General features: G+C 46.2%; 1 protein-coding gene across 2 annotated transcripts; it reads left to right on the forward strand.

Moving 5' to 3' along the window:
• Positions 1-651: 651 nt before the first annotated feature.
• pfkfb3 (6-phosphofructo-2-kinase/fructose-2,6-biphosphatase 3) lies at positions 652-6,225 on the forward strand. 2 transcript variants are annotated; one of them, XM_088989097.1, is made up of 15 exons: positions 652-925; positions 2,311-2,439; positions 2,517-2,613; positions 2,679-2,745; positions 2,819-2,893; positions 2,967-3,023; positions 3,098-3,226; positions 3,294-3,497; positions 3,571-3,717; positions 3,807-3,911; positions 4,276-4,405; positions 4,505-4,632; positions 4,705-4,893; positions 5,046-5,068; positions 5,435-6,225. In XM_088989097.1, the coding sequence occupies exons 1-15, from the start codon at positions 847-849 to the stop codon at positions 5,439-5,441; spliced, it is 1,566 nt and encodes a 521-aa protein (XP_088845223.1). In that variant the 5' UTR covers positions 652-846; the 3' UTR covers positions 5,442-6,225. The 2 variants fall into 2 exon arrangements, with proteins under 2 accessions (XP_088845223.1, XP_088845224.1); XM_088989098.1 differs by lacking the exon at positions 5,046-5,068 and having other exon boundaries at positions 653-925.
• The last annotated feature ends 9,768 nt before the right edge of the window (positions 6,226-15,993 follow it).

Raw genomic sequence — 15,993 nt, forward strand, 5'->3', positions numbered from 1 at the left:
TAAATCACTTGTTGGACAGACATTTAAACATTTTACGCAAGCACGCTAAATGGTCTCCCAGCGTAAATTTCTCTGAGTTGCTATGTCCTTTTTTGGGGGTGATAAATAAACCCGTGTTTATCCAGATCCACTTGTGAAAGAAAGGACACGTTGATCATCTCCTCTTTCGTCAAAAAACAAAATGGATGTCAAAAAGTGGTTCAGATTGAATAACTTATTTACTTTACTTTACGGCAGCTCCTATATTTTGTTCTATTTTTTCCTTTCACCATTTTACTGCTGTGAATGTCTCCATTGTGAGACAAATAAAGGTTTTCTAATCTGATCCCAGACCTCAACACATCCAAAACATTCCATCACATAAATGCTATATGATACTTTATTGAAATAATATTAATTAAAAATGATACAATAATTATTTATTTACGACATTCTACTAATGACATCACCAAGGACAAATCCTGTTGTGACTTGTGAGCTACGACGGTAACGTTCAAGTCATCATGACGACGACAATCGAGTAGTAATGATGAGAAATGACCACAAGGTGGTGCGGTTGAGGCTCCATCACCTCGTGTCGTCACGTTTGAGGTGTCGTCACTGCAGTCACGTTGCCTCTCCGCCGGGCGGGGTTAAATAAAGGATGTGTGCACTGGCGACCGGCAGATTAGCTCGACTCAACAACCGGCTTCGACTCTTGCTAGTGGTTCGATTTTTTTTAACTTGCTCAGGCAAAATAAAAGCTTTTATTTATTTAGAATTTATTTTTAGAGGGCGTTTGTGTGTTTGACCCCGACGTGCTTCCTTCCCACCGAACGTGTGCAGCTTTTTCAAAGTCTTCAAGGAATGCCCAGAGAGCTGACCCAGAACAGGATCCAAAAGATCTGGCTTCCGACCAAGGATGAAAAACCGGCACCCCGCCGAGGTAAAAACAAAACCAAAAACCTTATGACTGAATTTACACGTCTGATTTTGAACGAGGACTGCATTTTGTGTTAACGTGACCTCTATAATGTGCCGAACCTGCATTGTCGACGTCACTGCCCCCCCCCCACCAAATCCCCATCTATCCGTCAAATGTAACTGCATTTTTATTTATTCATCGTTTCACGTTGACAAATAAGAATGCGGTCAATGTGGTGTAGCCGAGTGCACTTGTCCTACAACGGCATGCGCGGCACGCCTCGACCCGAGCGTGACTGCACAGTCGTCGCCATAGTAACCCGGCGTGGGATGCTGCAAAAAAAACTGCCGCCGTTTATTGGTCGTTGGGCAACGCGTGTTTCTGTCGCGACAGTGATGCGGAAAGAGAGGGGGGCGGGGGGTAATAAATTCGAACGAACGTTGGCAATTAACAAATGAGGCTGGGTAGCCATTTAGCAAAGTAGCTTCCAAAGCCCAAAATGTCTGTCTTGGCCGCTAACAGAGGCGCATGCCGTCGTTTACAAAAGTGGAATGTTACTTACATTTAGCGACACTTCCACAGCCTCCGGCGACGACAATTTTAATTAGTCACAAGTTAAATTCAGACGACAAGCACAGGATCATTTCCAAAACGTTTGTCCCGTTATGACATTGATGATTCCTTTATACAGTGCAAAAGTCACTGTATTTTCCGGCATGTAAGGCACACTGGAGTATAACTTGCATCCGCAATGACTGACAAGTTTTCTAGATATAAATAACACCACATTATGAGGTGCTAAATTATTAGTACCATCATTATTTAAACACTTATATAAACCTTAAACATACTTATAAAAGCCTTAAAAATCCATTCCATACAAAATATAGCACTGAAGCAACTTACGAACGAATTCACCTTACAAACAACCGTTCGGAACATATGTCGTTTGTAAGTTGGGGAACGTCTGTCAAGGAATGTATGAAGTCTCTGTTGGATTTTAGCTAACAGATTTACTGTAAACTATGTAATGATATCACTTTGCTGCTGTGAAATGTAAATTTCTCCACTGTGAGACTAATAAAGGCATATCCAATCCAATATCCAATATCCGATATACTGTAGCTATCTAGCTAAATGCAATGTATGTAATGTATTATTAATTGTAAAATGTGAGACAGAGCGACTATCGGCGTCTGATTGCCAATTAGCAGGCTTAATTCCCCCCCCCCCCTCCCCACGACTTCCTTCTCTCCATTCATGTGGCTCTTAAGGAGGGAAGATTAGCGAGTTGGCACTGGAAATGTTTATTGCCGTTCGTGACATCGTGACTTCTTGTGACATCAAAAAATGCTGAGTCGGGGTGAGCTAGCATTTTAGCTCAATTGGATTTGTTGTCGCGACAGCGTGCGGCGCCCCCCACGTCGCCAACCCCCCCACCGTCATCGTGATGGTCGGCCTGCCGGCTCGCGGCAAGACGTACATGTCCAAGAAACTCACCCGCTACCTCAACTGGATCGGAATGCCCACGAAAGGTACGCCCGGCGGCGGCGCCCCAAGTAAAAATCGAAGCGTCTTCTTACCGTTGACGTTTGCCGCTTGCCACTCGCAGTCTTCAACGTGGGCGAGTACCGCAGGGAGGCGGTCAAGAACTACAGCTCGTACGATTTCTTCAAGTCCGATAACGAGTGCGCTGTCAAGATCAGGGAGTAAGTGGACACCTTGAGTCCATGAAATCAAACCAAAAAACTGACTTGGGGTTTTTGCGCTTCAGGCAATGTGCCTTAGCGGCCTTGAGGGATGTCAAGTCCTACTTGCAAGGGGAAGGAGGCCAAGTTGCGGTAAGTTTCCCCACCGTGCATTGAGCGCTTCCAAACCATCCATGGACCAACTAAGATGGCGTCTCCACGGCAGGTTTTCGACGCCACCAACACCACCAGGGACAGACGAAAGCTCATCCTGCAGTTCGGTCGTGAGAACAACTTCAGGGTAAGCGATCCTAACTCATTCACCGCCGTTCACTAATTTATTCAGGAATTGAAAATAGTCTTTTTCTCCCCAGATTTTTTTCATCGAGTCGGTTTGCGACGACCCCAGCGTCATTGCCACCAATATCATGGTAAGTGGCGCGCCTCCGACGACGGCAAATTGAAAATAACTACAAATAAAGAAGTCAATCTTCTGACCTTGCAGGAAGTGAAGGTGTCCTGTCCAGATTACAAAGACTGCAACAAGACGGACGCCATGTTGGATTTCCAAAGGCGGATCGATTGTTACAAAGCCAGCTACCAGCCCCTGGACCCGGATCAGCACGACAGGCAAGTCTCCGTCTTCGGCGAGATCTTTCCGAAGTCGTTTTCAGACCATGGTTCTCGGGTCTTGCAGGGAGCTGTCCTTCATCAAGGTGATCGACGTGGGGCGACGCTTCCTGGTGAACCGCATCCAGGATCACACCCAGAGCAAGATCGTCTACTACCTGATGAACATCCACGTCCAGCCGCGAACCATCTACCTGTGCCGGCACGGCGAGAGCGAAGACAACCTGAAGGGGAGGTTGGGGGGCGACGCCGGCCTCTCGCCGAGGGGCAGGCAGGTAAATCCCCCAAGGATCGGAGTGCTAGGTCGCCGGAAGTCAGGCGGTGATTGCTGCGCGATTCCCGTTGTAGTTTTCCAGCGCCTTGGCCGAGTTTCTGCAGGAGCAGCAGCTGAAGGATCTCAAAGTGTGGAGCAGCCAGTTGTGCCGTAGCATCCAGACGGCCGAGCACTTGGGGGTCCCCTACGAGCAATGGAAGGCCCTCAATGAAATTGATGCGGTGGGGTCTCACTCTTTGGACACGTATCATTTTGATTTTTGCTCCGTCTCTACGCAAATATTCAACTTGAACATGTCTCGCTCTTTTAGGGTTTGTGTGAAGAGATGACGTACGATGAGATGAAAGAGAAATTCCCTGAGGAGTTCACCTTGAGGGATGAGGATAAATACTACTACCGCTACCCTGCTGGAGAGGTACATCTCGACGTCGTTAAGGCCCAATGGAAATGTAGTATGTGGAACTGTGGCGGCTTGGAATTGAAGCGGATTGACGTGGGGCAGGAGATGTGAGACAATCAGTTTTTGTCTTTTCGTGAAAGACACAGACAGTCGGACCCGTGGGGTACTCCTCATTTTTAAATGAGCGATGTCAAAGGTTCATTTTGTAGTATTGATACATTGATGTCAGCGCCTAACATCTGTTGTGTACTTCCTGGTGGTCTGGGATGTCAGGACTTCCAACAAAAACGCAAATCGTGGAGGATGACTATAAACGTTAGAGCAGCGCTTGTATAAGCCACCCCAGGTGAGATTCACTGAACGCCGTGTCGGCTTCTAGTCCTACCAGGATCTGGTCCAGAGGGTGGAACCGGTCATCATGGAACTTGAGCGGCAGGAGAACGTCCTGGTCATCTGCCACCAGGCTGTCATGCGCTGCCTCCTGGCCTACTTTCTGGATAAAAGCGCAGGTGGGGTATAACAACTAAACGTTTCTTTCGTCAAGAGGCTTAAATCACAAGACATTGGATCACGTGACTGCAAATGTGTTGGTTTTGCTCACGTTGCAGATGAAATGCCCTACCTGAAGTGTCCCCTTCACACTGTACTCAAGCTCACCCCTGTGGCCTACGGCTGCAAAGTGGAGTCCATTTCTTTGAACGTGGACGCAGTGAACACCCACAGAGACAGACCGGAGGTAAGACCACATTGCACCGGTAAGTACTCCGCGATCCGGGGGACAATGACGGAATCGTCTGATTGCGCACAGGAGGTGAAAAGGGGTCCCGGCATCTTGATCCGGAGGAACAGCGTGACCCCGCTGACCAGTCCTGAGACCAACATCAAGAAACCTCGCATCGACGATCTGGCCGAGGCCCCCATCCAGGAGCTCCCGCATTCCGTGGCTTCGTTGGCGCTCTGCGGGCCGCCCCGTCTCCCGCTGACGCTAACCGGCCAGGTGGGTTGCTAACGTAAACCCGTACGGTCACCTTTCGGTTCTTAACGTCAAATCAGGTGATGGGTTCCATCTGGACGCCATGTCTTCTCACTCATTGCACGCCCCCTTCTTTTCCTGTGCTTGCCTTCCTTCTCCTGTTCTGCATCTTGCAGCAATGGCTGCGCAAAGTTTGCCTGTAAGTATTGCTTCACAATGCCAATAAAGCCGGGGTATCAAACTTCATTTTTTGTCGCGGGCCACTTTAGAGTTAAGTCTTCCCCTCGGACGACAGTGAAAGCGACTACATTATTTCATCATCTTACTTGTACACAGTTTTGAAATCAGTCAACTGTATTTGGAAATGAAGTCGGCGGCTGCTGACAGTCTTTGAGGCTAAAGAGGGCGTTCCAACTTTTGACACCTGCTAAAAATAGCCGCCCATGATGTAACTTGTAGTTTACAGTTGACACGTGACGGCGCCGCGGGTAGTTTGCCTGCTCGTGTACGGTGGTTAAATTTGCAGCTTTAATAACGTCGGTTGCGCATTTTTCTGTGTTGGCAGAACCTGAGGAGTCCGTCGTGACACCCTGCCGGTGACAAAGCAGCATGAAAGTTCTTTGACAACAAAAAAGCCGTTTTTTTGTCTATCCAAAGATGTCATTTTGATGTCTTCCTTCAAGATATTTCCAAAGAAAAAAGTCAAATGCTACATTTCACACCGGCGACTTTGATTGGATGCTATTTATTCCACACTGGAACTGTTTGCAAGTTTTTACACACTGGAAGCGCCAAATTACGGAATGATTTTGCAGCATTTTTGGATGCGTTTAGTTTCCGTGTCGAGAATCTGCCCCTTTGATTTAGCCGATGGACGTTCTTGTCACCGATTGCCTGTTGCGCCTGCTAGCATAGCCTCTCTAAATATTTTTTTTCATGTCATCAAATATCATCACGCATTCAAACGAGTCACTTTTCAGTGTTTTTAAATGTCATTATTTATTTTTTTAGCTTTGAACACGGCAAATGAAAACAGGGTCTCCTCATTATCGGGGGAAATATATCTTTGCTGTCATTTTCCAAACGCGCACAAACGTTCTAAGCGCCTGTATTTTTCTTACCGCAAAGCGTGCTGTTAATAATGTTTGTAAATATGAATGTACGTACAGTGAATGTGTACCACTGTGGTGGTGACGGAACGAAATGGCTTGTTAGCATGAGCCGCTAAGTGTTTTTTTTAACTGTTTTATGATGTCCCTTATTTATTTTCTACATCGCTTCCGACACCGAGGAAATAAATGACAGTCTGTCATACTTGATTTGGCATCCGCTGGACCAATAAATCACCTAAAAGTACGCCTTGTGTCTTTCCATACTGTTGTGAGGAAGTTATTTATCTTTTTTTATGGCGCTTTTCTCATCAGGGCTCACGCGACGCCCGCTATCTCACCAGTTTGGTGAGTCAGCCACCTTTCACCGCGTCCGTTTTGATAAAAGTGACGCAATTTGGGGACGTTGCAGTCCGTTTGCACCAGAAACACGCCGCACGTGCCAGCATTCACGCAACCTGGAAATAACTCGAATAGAAAGCTAGCTAGCTTATAGATAGCTAACAGATAGCTGGCTAGCCCTTCACTCAACCCAGAAGTAATTGAGATAGAAAGCTAGCTAGCAAATAGACAGCTAATAGATAGCCAAGTAACTCGGATAGAAAGATAGCTAGATAATAGATAGCTAACAGATAGCTAGCTAGGCCTTCACTCAACCCGGATGTAACTCAGAAAGCTAGCTAGCTAATAGATAGCTAACAGATAGCTAGCTAGGCCTTCAGTCAACCCGGAAGTAGCTGAGATAGAAAGCTAGCCAGCTAATAGACAGCTAATAGCTAAGTAACACGGATAGAAAGATAGCTAGCTAATAGCTAACAGATAGCTTGGTAGGCCTTCACTCAACCCGGAAGTAACTCGGATAGAAAGCTAGCTAGCTAATAGATAGCTAAATAAATCTGTACAAACACTTTCCACAGTCGTATTGATGCAAAGTATCCATTCCAGAGTCCACACAATTCATGCGGAACTAGGAAATGAAAGTTCAAGTTATTTTTTAGACCAGCAAACTGTGTACAAATTAGGGCGGGAGAATTGCCAGTGCACATTTTATTCTTCCCTCCGTATTATGATTAAACAACAACTGACAGTTTCCAAACCCTACTGGACCCTGCGCATCCTGCCCACCACCTTTTCCAGCGACACCTCTCAGGCGAGCGTTACCAATCCACCCAAAGTCAGCAGATCAGACATCCAAACAGCTTCTTCACTCTAGCAATGACCTCCCCTCAACAATAACGCAAATCGAAAGTGGCTCTTTGCGTTACTGTACACCCCCCTGTGAAACAGCGTTATCATCATGATTATTGTGGCTCCAGCTCTGTACATATTTGAACAATTGTCGCCGGTCTGTGTTTTACCTCACCAGACACTTTGACGCGCTACAGGCAATATGTATTTTGAATAACTGTACTCGGGTGCACATAATGGAGGTTCCTGTTGGTGCTAATTGCATACAAATAAAAAGTTAGCCGTCGACGCCAGCTCAGAATGTTCCTCGCTCCTATTTCTGTCTCCGTCCCACTCACTCAACACCCAAGAGGACATAAGCCAGCGTTTGGCTGGACAAATGCAGCATTCCCACTCGCGGACGTCCTCTTCGTCGCTACGTGATAGCATTTCTGTAGCCGTCAGTATTTCACAAGTGCTTTTTAGTATGGCTGAGATGATTGGACGCCCCCATGACATGATTTTAAAATCTTCTGCACCATGTTTTCCGCTCTCCATCGACAGCGTGTCCTGTTGCGCAGTAGATGTTTAGCGCCAGTGCGCGAGCGCAAGAAGAGCTGCTGCGTCAGGCGTTTGAAAAGGTATAACAGAAAAACGTGTTAGCCGCGGCACTAAGCCAGCCCAGTCCACAAATAGCAGCCTTAATGCCGCGTTAACGAAGGGGCCGCGGTTCTCAAGCTCTTTGAGGTTTCAAATCGGGAAAATGTCCAGGAGGGTGCAGGGGGTCCACATTTCAAACCTGATCCGCCATTTTGTTTTTCTTGGTTTTACACACTAGTGCAGACGACAGCAATGAGTGACTCGGGTCTTGATCTCTTTTATCGTGACTCGGCTGCTTTGGCCTTTTTATCCTGTTAGCGCTTCCTCATTAGCTGCGTATGTGAACCCGGCGTCCTACTTAAGTCTTTTGACCCATTTCATAGTCATCAAGTCACACGAGCAAAACCGTGAGTGCATTTCATAAACCACCACTCAAACCGAAAAAAGCAACTTACAGTACGTGTTCAGCGGTCAGTACAGTGGATGTCTTATAAGTTTCCTCGCTTCACTTCTTTCTATTTATCGAGCTAGATATCTAGCTGGGTACCTAGCTGTCTAGGTGGATACCTTGCTACCTAGTTGGCTACCAAGCTACCTACCTACCCATCTAGGTGGTATCTAGCTAGCTAGCTATTTGCTATCTATTATTAGACGACGGCGGCTTACATAATGTTATATCGCTGTCCTGACTCTTCCGAAAGCTTCACAAAATTAATGGACTAAGAGGAAAACATAGGCGCCGTGAACACGCTAACATCGGAACGGGGAGGAGGATGGCGAGGTGCGAGGAAATGATGGCTGCCGGTGAGATGGACAAAAACAAGTCAAACCGAAAGACCGAATATTCTAAATCGCAGAAACCCAAAAATGAAGTGAGTTAACAAGTAAAAAGACACGTTTTAGTAAGCAAACGTTTTGGTTAACTGACGTTAGTTAACAAGAAGTACCATAAAACTGCAGATGTTGCTAATGAGTAATCATTTCATCATTTCTTGACTCGTTCAAAAACAAAAACCCTGGCACTGGAGTGGACACATTTTTGCACATTGTCTGACAATCAATGAGTTAATTATTTTCCTTATGGAAGAATACCTGATTAAATATTATCCCGAGTGCTACGTTGCTTGTAAGTCACCTTCAACAATGGTTAACAAGGCTTGCCGAACACATCGGACAATGGAAAGTTATATCAACTCCTCCTTGTTTAGGTGGTATTGAAGCCCGTGAGTCACCCCCCCCCCCCCCCCTGGAAAAAAATGAGGGTTGTCGTATGGACGAGTCATTTGGAATGTGGGAGTTGTGGAACTGGAATGAACCGAATTTGACTCCATTGTGGTCGGCGGAGGGACGAGGCGACGTTTCCTCAGGGCACTCAAAGTTCAGCCACTGTGCTGCCATTGTGTGTCACTCGGCGTTTTGTTAGCCAAAAGCACGATGACACACACACAAAAAAAAACGGACATTTCTACTGCCCGTTGGCGAAATCAACTTGGTTAGCATTTTTTAATGGCTTACACTTGTGCTAATATACACCAACCTTTACTGACTACTTCTTTCCAAAGAATGCTACATGAAATTGATTTCATCTTCAGTCAAACCAAATCTCATCTCTGAACCAATCTGCTCGGCCCAAAAAAATGACCCGGACCACTTCCTGTGAGTGGACACCAAAACTCTACCTACAAAAACAAACAAGTGTTAAGAGTCCCCCCGCAGCGGGGCGACCGGGTGGTTTAGGGGGTGAGGGCTTACGTCACAGGTCCAAATGAAGTGGCACGGGACCATTTGTGTCACCTGGTTGATCTGTGTACAAACAGTGGCCCGCTGTTTACTCTGCGGCTTGTTAACTAATTAGCTTACGCAACCTCTCAAGAACACGCAGTGCCCGTTGCCAACATCTTAAACCGCGAGGATCAATTTGGATTGTCGGCTCGCTCGGCATTGCCGGTATATATATATATATATATATATATATGTGAAGTCCGGCTTCTCCGATGATTATTTTGACGATTCATTGCCCAAAAATGCGACACCGAGCTAGCTTCGGCGGGAGAAAAGTCAAGGTTCACAAGGTGAACAGAAAGAAAAAAAAATGTTTTCCTTTTGCGGCGCCTTGTTCAAAAACCAGCCGGTGATTTGTCCGACGGAATGGTTCACGTTTTGACACCACAATGCCAAATAACAGACGTGAACTTCCGCGCCGCACGACGTCAGAGGAGCAAAATCAAACGGCGTCGCTTCACAAGAGCATTGTGATATTCTCAGCGACGATGAATTATGAGTTCCTTGTAAACAGCTCCGTTTACACCAAAGCGTGCTTCTTCCAACAACAGCTGGTTTAAAAAAAAAAAACCCACCGTCAACACCACCATTGCACTACGGTTCAGTCTTTGTATCGCTGGGTTTCAACTCAACCAAAATGTGAAGACTTGCAGGTTGTTATTCACGCTTCCATTTCAAGATGTGTTTACTCTGCCAACCAGTCAGATTAGCGAGAACAGCGTGCCCTCAAACACCGCAAGATATTGTTTTCCCAGTTTCTGCTTTGAGTTCTCCTGACTGCGACTGTACACCACGCGTGCTACTTACATCACGGCAATGTGTTGACTTTTTATCGCACGAGACTTAGCAGATGAGGCAAACATTTGCTTCCAAAATGTGATCATTCACTGGCAAATGGTGTTCAGGAAGTGGCAATGTGGTCCAAGCCGGCCGGGATTGCCCAGGGTGCACTCTTAGGTAACTTTCATTTTCCTACCATTGCCGGTCGCCACCCACTTTTACAGAAGTTGGGAAGACCACTTCTTGTTTAAATAGATGGATAGACGGCTAGCTAGATGGATGGTTCGCTACATAGACGGTGAGCTAGATAGATGGCTAGCTAGATAAATGGTTAGATAGATAGATGGCTAGCTAGATAGATGTTAACTAGCTAGAGATAGCTAGCTAGATAATTAGCTAGATCGAAAAATAGACCGATTGACAGATAGCCTTGAGTTCACCCCCCGTGTTGTATCGTGTTAAAAGTATTGCGAAGGTACATCAGAGTGTACTGTGACAAAGAACATCTGCCACCCCCTCGCCTCCAACCACGGTTATATGTCTACCCAATGGACAGACTGCGAGCACTGCGGAGGTCAGCGAGTGTACGCCGACCCGTGACGTGACCCGGTTGTCAACTTCCGGTGGGCAGTCTCGACTCTGCACCGAGAGCTTCCCCGTCATCGTGATGTTTCTTTTTCTTTCTCCCTCCTCCCCATGAATCGAATATAAACCCTTGAGAAGATTTTCGAGATGACTCACGTCTACTCCAAACACGCTTAGTATGATGAATGAGTCAGCCGCTCGCTCATGCGATGGGAAAGAAACGACTGCGTTCTATTTTGGCCACGCCGATTCTTCTGAAGGGCGATTGCGACCTCTTCTGGGCATGGCGGTAATTACAACTCCCCAAAAAGCATCAAAGTTGAAATGTCTTCCACTGTGCATAAAATAATATTGATATGCATGTCATTTTATACATATATTAATATTATGCGGCCAGATTTTGATGGACACAACGAGCATTCAAGCTAATTTTGAAAACGTTTTGAAACGCGCTTAGAATTTAAATGTATTATTATTAGTAATTCTTTCGGTGTGCAGTGCCATGATGAGGCACCAGGTGGCAGAAGGCTTACAGTTATTGACCAACTCAACGATTGGAAAGCGTGCTAAATGTCTGCCGTTGATACATAGCACAATCGTAGGCACAGAACAAGGATGTGCAGACTTTTTATGTGCACCTACATATGTACTTACTTCACATGTCATTTTTTAAAGATTTGTACTGGTCAAAACAAGTCTGAATTTTACCCCACAAAAACCTGGAATTTGGACATGGGGTGTGTCGACTTTTTATATGCACTTACTTCCCACATTGAATTTTCTTTTAAATAAAAAGTTAATAGGCACTCCTGGGAGTGTCCAGTGGGGAATTTGTCCAAAAGAAAAAGCCCCATTGCGACCGTTACAAGGACACACGCAGGCACGCAAATGGTGGAAAGAACCCATCGCTTATTTTCAAAAATCTTACGTTTTTCCATAATTGGGCCCATAAGATCATTGCGGTATAAACAAAGTACATCAGGAATAGCAAGCTCACTGAGAAATACGGCGCTACTCATCCAACTGGGTCTTTATTTTTTCCTTTTTTCCATCCGATTTCTAGTCCCAGAGTGCAGAGGGAATCTCTCATGAGGAATGTAATGACGGGATCATGATGCGGTTTAAGCTGATGAAGGACCGACACGCTTGTTCAAGCTTTGGTCGGGATCATCAAAACTGGATTCAGGCCACAGCGTCAAAAAAACAGGAAAAACATTGCAGTACCAACCACGGCCAGTAGGAGTCGTAGTTATCCACAACACAGACTACACAGAGGTCAGACTGTACATTGCAGTTGGATTTGTGCCTGCCGCGTTTGTCACTGACTGATCGAATTCGTCATATTTTAACAACGCAGAAACATGAGGGTCAAATAATACATACAACATACAAATAATGTGATAAATAATAATACTTTGGGATGCCAAAGCATTATTATAAGCCCCCACAACGCCCCCTTAATCAGAGTGACGACTACTGGACTGTGTAAATCCCAAACGGATGTGTTGACTCCAAGCAGGGGCGACGGCAGGGCTTCCCCCAGAATGCCGTTTGGGGATTAAATCCTGCGCTGCCACCTCCCCGAGGGATCACATTGATACATCCTGAGGCCAAAAATAAAAATCCGGGGGGAAAAAGTGAATGTGTGGCCGTACCTGGTGATAAGCCAAAACCAACTCAGCCACAATAATCATGGCCATTCTATGCAGAGGATAAATAATGCATGCCTGCGAGATTTATGATGATATTTGTTTTATGCTCACTGTTTATATTCAAATATCCCATAGCACCAACATTACCTGGGTTTAAATTTCTGTCCTGGATATGAGCGTACTGACAAATTCACCCAAAAACGCCCCATTTGTTGCAAAATAAATTCAGACGATTTACATGTGTTCAAATGAGTGCGCAATCTTCAGATGAGCAGTGATTAACACTCATCTCCACTTCCTGATGGATTAATACGGTGGTACCGAAGCGTAGCGTGACGACAGCGTTGAGAGGATGTGAGCCCCCCCTCACCCCCCTTCGTCCACAGACCGAGACATTTCATCCAATAATCATCATAATGCTAAATAATCACAAGTCTGGCCAGCTTGGGAGCTTATGGATTTGGGCTTGACAAGGATGGACGTGTTTATTCAATATACATAAATAAATACAAATAAATACTAAGATGGATGTCTTATTTGATCAGTAAACCATTCTGGCACTTTTCCAGCCCCCCCGCCCCCCCTCTGACAACAAAGCTGTTTTTTCATGGGAAAACAGAGCGAGCGTCGGCGTTTGCCGCTGGAACAGCGAGCGGGCAAGTGCGCGGTTTACAAAAAAACGCTCATGAAAGAAAGAAGCTTCTGTTTTTTTGTTTGTGTAAAACTAACCCCAAATAAATACCAAGCGAGATCACCAGCGGCAACAAAATAGATCAAAATCACTCACCGGTAGACGCCATCTTGGGAGTATTTATGGCATTATTTTGAGGCAGTTTTAGTGTAGGGGAAAACTTGTTTTCACTGTGGTCATGTGGCTTTTCTCCGGGTACTCCGGTTTCCTCCCACATTCCAAAAACATGCTTGACAGGCTAATGGAGCACTCAAAATTATCCCTAAGGGGGAGACTGTGATCGGGGATGGTAGCGTTCCATGCGATTAGCAACCGGTTCAGGGTGTCCCCCAGCGTACTGCCCAAACACAGCTAGAATAGGCTGCAATACACCCCGCGACCCTTGTAAGGATAAAGCGGTTGAGAAAATGGATGATTGGAGGACATTTTAAGCCTTTAAAGGACAGCAGTGGATAGTTTACAACGTGATCAGGTTACAGAGTGCACCAATGGGTTAAAGGTTGTGTCAAGATGACCCAAGTTTGGCTTTGTAGCGATGTTAACCCTTCGTCACGAGATTACGCGGGTGCATATATGACGAAGGTTGACGGCAGATTAAACAAGTATTGTCAAAAAACGATTTGCGACGCCAACACCCGAAAATGTGCGTCAACTTCTTGAAACTGTTAAACGGGCAAATTCTCTTTTCACTTGCGAAAGAAGATTTTTTTGGGGGGTTGTTTATTTTATGATACATTTGAAGAAAAAAAAAAACTTGTTATTCCAAAGTGGGTGGCATAAAAAGCAGACTGGAATCTGGAAAAAAAAATCAAATCAAATAAATAATCGCCTTTGAGGCCTAAGACTGAGACCAACGCCACATTTGGTATCAACAAACAGTTATGGATTTTATTTTGACAACACACACCAACGGACACAATGGTGAAATTTATTTTGTTGGGTCCTGCGTGCGTGCCAGCGCGTCACCACAACGCCAACATGTTTCCATGCTAGTTTGGTGAGCGATACACCACATAGCTTCAAGGGATTTTGCGAATGAATGCTCTGCACTGTTTTTCAGGTTAACTCCATCAATTCCATCTTGCCTTTCGGTCGCATTTTAAAAATATCTTGAAATACAAGCATTGTCGTAAACTTGGAACGGATGTCCTGCTTGGGGATCCACGTCAAACGTAGTCGCTGGCGCCTACAGGACTCTCACAAATGGAGTTTAAAGTTCACACGAGTGTCATCATTTAGCTATCCGAGCAATTCAGGGATGATGAAGCGACCTTTCAATTCCGCCGTGATGTGGTGGTTGCGGGCTCTTTTTGTGAGTTCATAAAGGAGCTCGCTCGGCTGACCCGGGCTGAACTCTTATTTCGCCGAGAGTCTGTTGACGGAATGAAATCGACATTCCCGGCCGGCGACGCGTGCTTCTTTGATGAATGACGTCTTGGTTGTCGGAGCCGCGAAACCACACATTTTGTGTTATTGTGTGGCCTTTGGGGAAACATGCACGTCATGCGCCTGTGCTCCCTAGACGGACGGCACTTTGGAGGGGGGTGCGCGAGAGACTTGTCAAAACCTGGCCCATTTGCCGCCTCACCAACTTCCTTTCGGCAGCGAGCGCTCGGTTGGAACGCTGCGTGTGATTGCGTGCTCGCCATCCCCTCCTTCTATCAAGAGAGGCCCCGATTCCTGAGTGCGCTGACAGCTTGGAGTGACACCCACTGACATTCGGCAGTGCGGAACGCATTAGCGCAAGAATAACATGCCGCGAAACCACGCCAGACACGTCGCGATCAGGTGTTCGTATTGGAATAATAGTTAAAACCGGAGTTAGCAACAGATGCTAACCGGGGAAAAGGCAACCGGAGAGGGGAGGTCGGGGGCGTAGTGAGAACAGTTAAACGTCTCATTCTGTTCCCGGCGCTGCGTCCGGTCCCAAATGCTAATTTGGTAACTGATCCCTGGCCGAATTTGTGTGTGTGATTGTGTTTGCGTAAGGCGCACTCCGGGAGTTGGTTCCGCACCGTGAGAGTTAATGAAAGTTGAAAGCAAAGCTGTTGAGTGCCGATGGGTAAGATCGACGAAAGGTGACGGAAAAACACACGGCCGTCTTGCTGATTGGATTGGATTGGATATGCCTTTATTAGTCTCACAGTGGAGAAATTTACATTTCACAAACCATCCAACCTAACGTTAGGCAGAACCTCCATTAACGGATGTTGTTTACCCAATGTGGGTGGCATGTCAACATGGCGGCCATATTGACAGGGGCGACGGTTCCATAATTCATCGACTCCACCTTGCTGTCGCCTTACCATTTGTGTCGACCTTCCGCTTTATCCTCAACAAGGGTCGCAAAGGTGTGCTGGAGCCTATCCCAGCACTCGTCGGGCAGTTAGCGGGGGCACTCTGAACCGGTTGCCAGCACACAGAGACGAAAAACTGTCCACACTGACAGTTACACAGGGTCAATTTCGAGCGTTCAATTAGCCTGCCATGCATATTTCTGGACTGTAGAAGGAATACCCGGAGAAAACCCGCACTAGAATCAATGCCTTTGCACTCTGAGGACGATGCGCTAACCACTGGACCACCGGGCCGCCCCCATTTTTGTCATTAGGCTCTCAATTCTCCCAGAAGTACAATAACTCTAGCCAATGGAGCTGTCTTACTTTAGATTTCTGCACAAGATTTTCTAAAAATCCACCTTTGAGTGACAACCGAACAACATATTTGGTGCTACGGGGAAGTGCAGGGTCACAAAGCG

The sequence above is a fragment of the Hippocampus bargibanti genome, linkage group LG22 (assembly GCF_051943395.1).
Source record: "Hippocampus bargibanti isolate YZ-2025 linkage group LG22, ASM5194339v1, whole genome shotgun sequence".
Taxonomy (NCBI): domain Eukaryota; kingdom Metazoa; phylum Chordata; class Actinopteri; order Syngnathiformes; family Syngnathidae; genus Hippocampus; species Hippocampus bargibanti.

Coding starts and splice junctions, on each gene's coding strand:
- pfkfb3 (XM_088989097.1), top strand. CDS start 847: ATGCCCAGAGAGCTGACCCAGAACAGGATCCAAAAGATCTGGCTTCCG. Junction 3,718..3,806: donor CCCTCAATGAAATTGATGCG/GTGGGGTCTCAC, acceptor TCGCTCTTTTAG/GGTTTGTGTGAAGAGATGAC. Junction 4,894..5,045: donor CGCTGACGCTAACCGGCCAG/GTGGGTTGCTAA, acceptor TGCATCTTGCAG/CAATGGCTGCGCAAAGTTTG.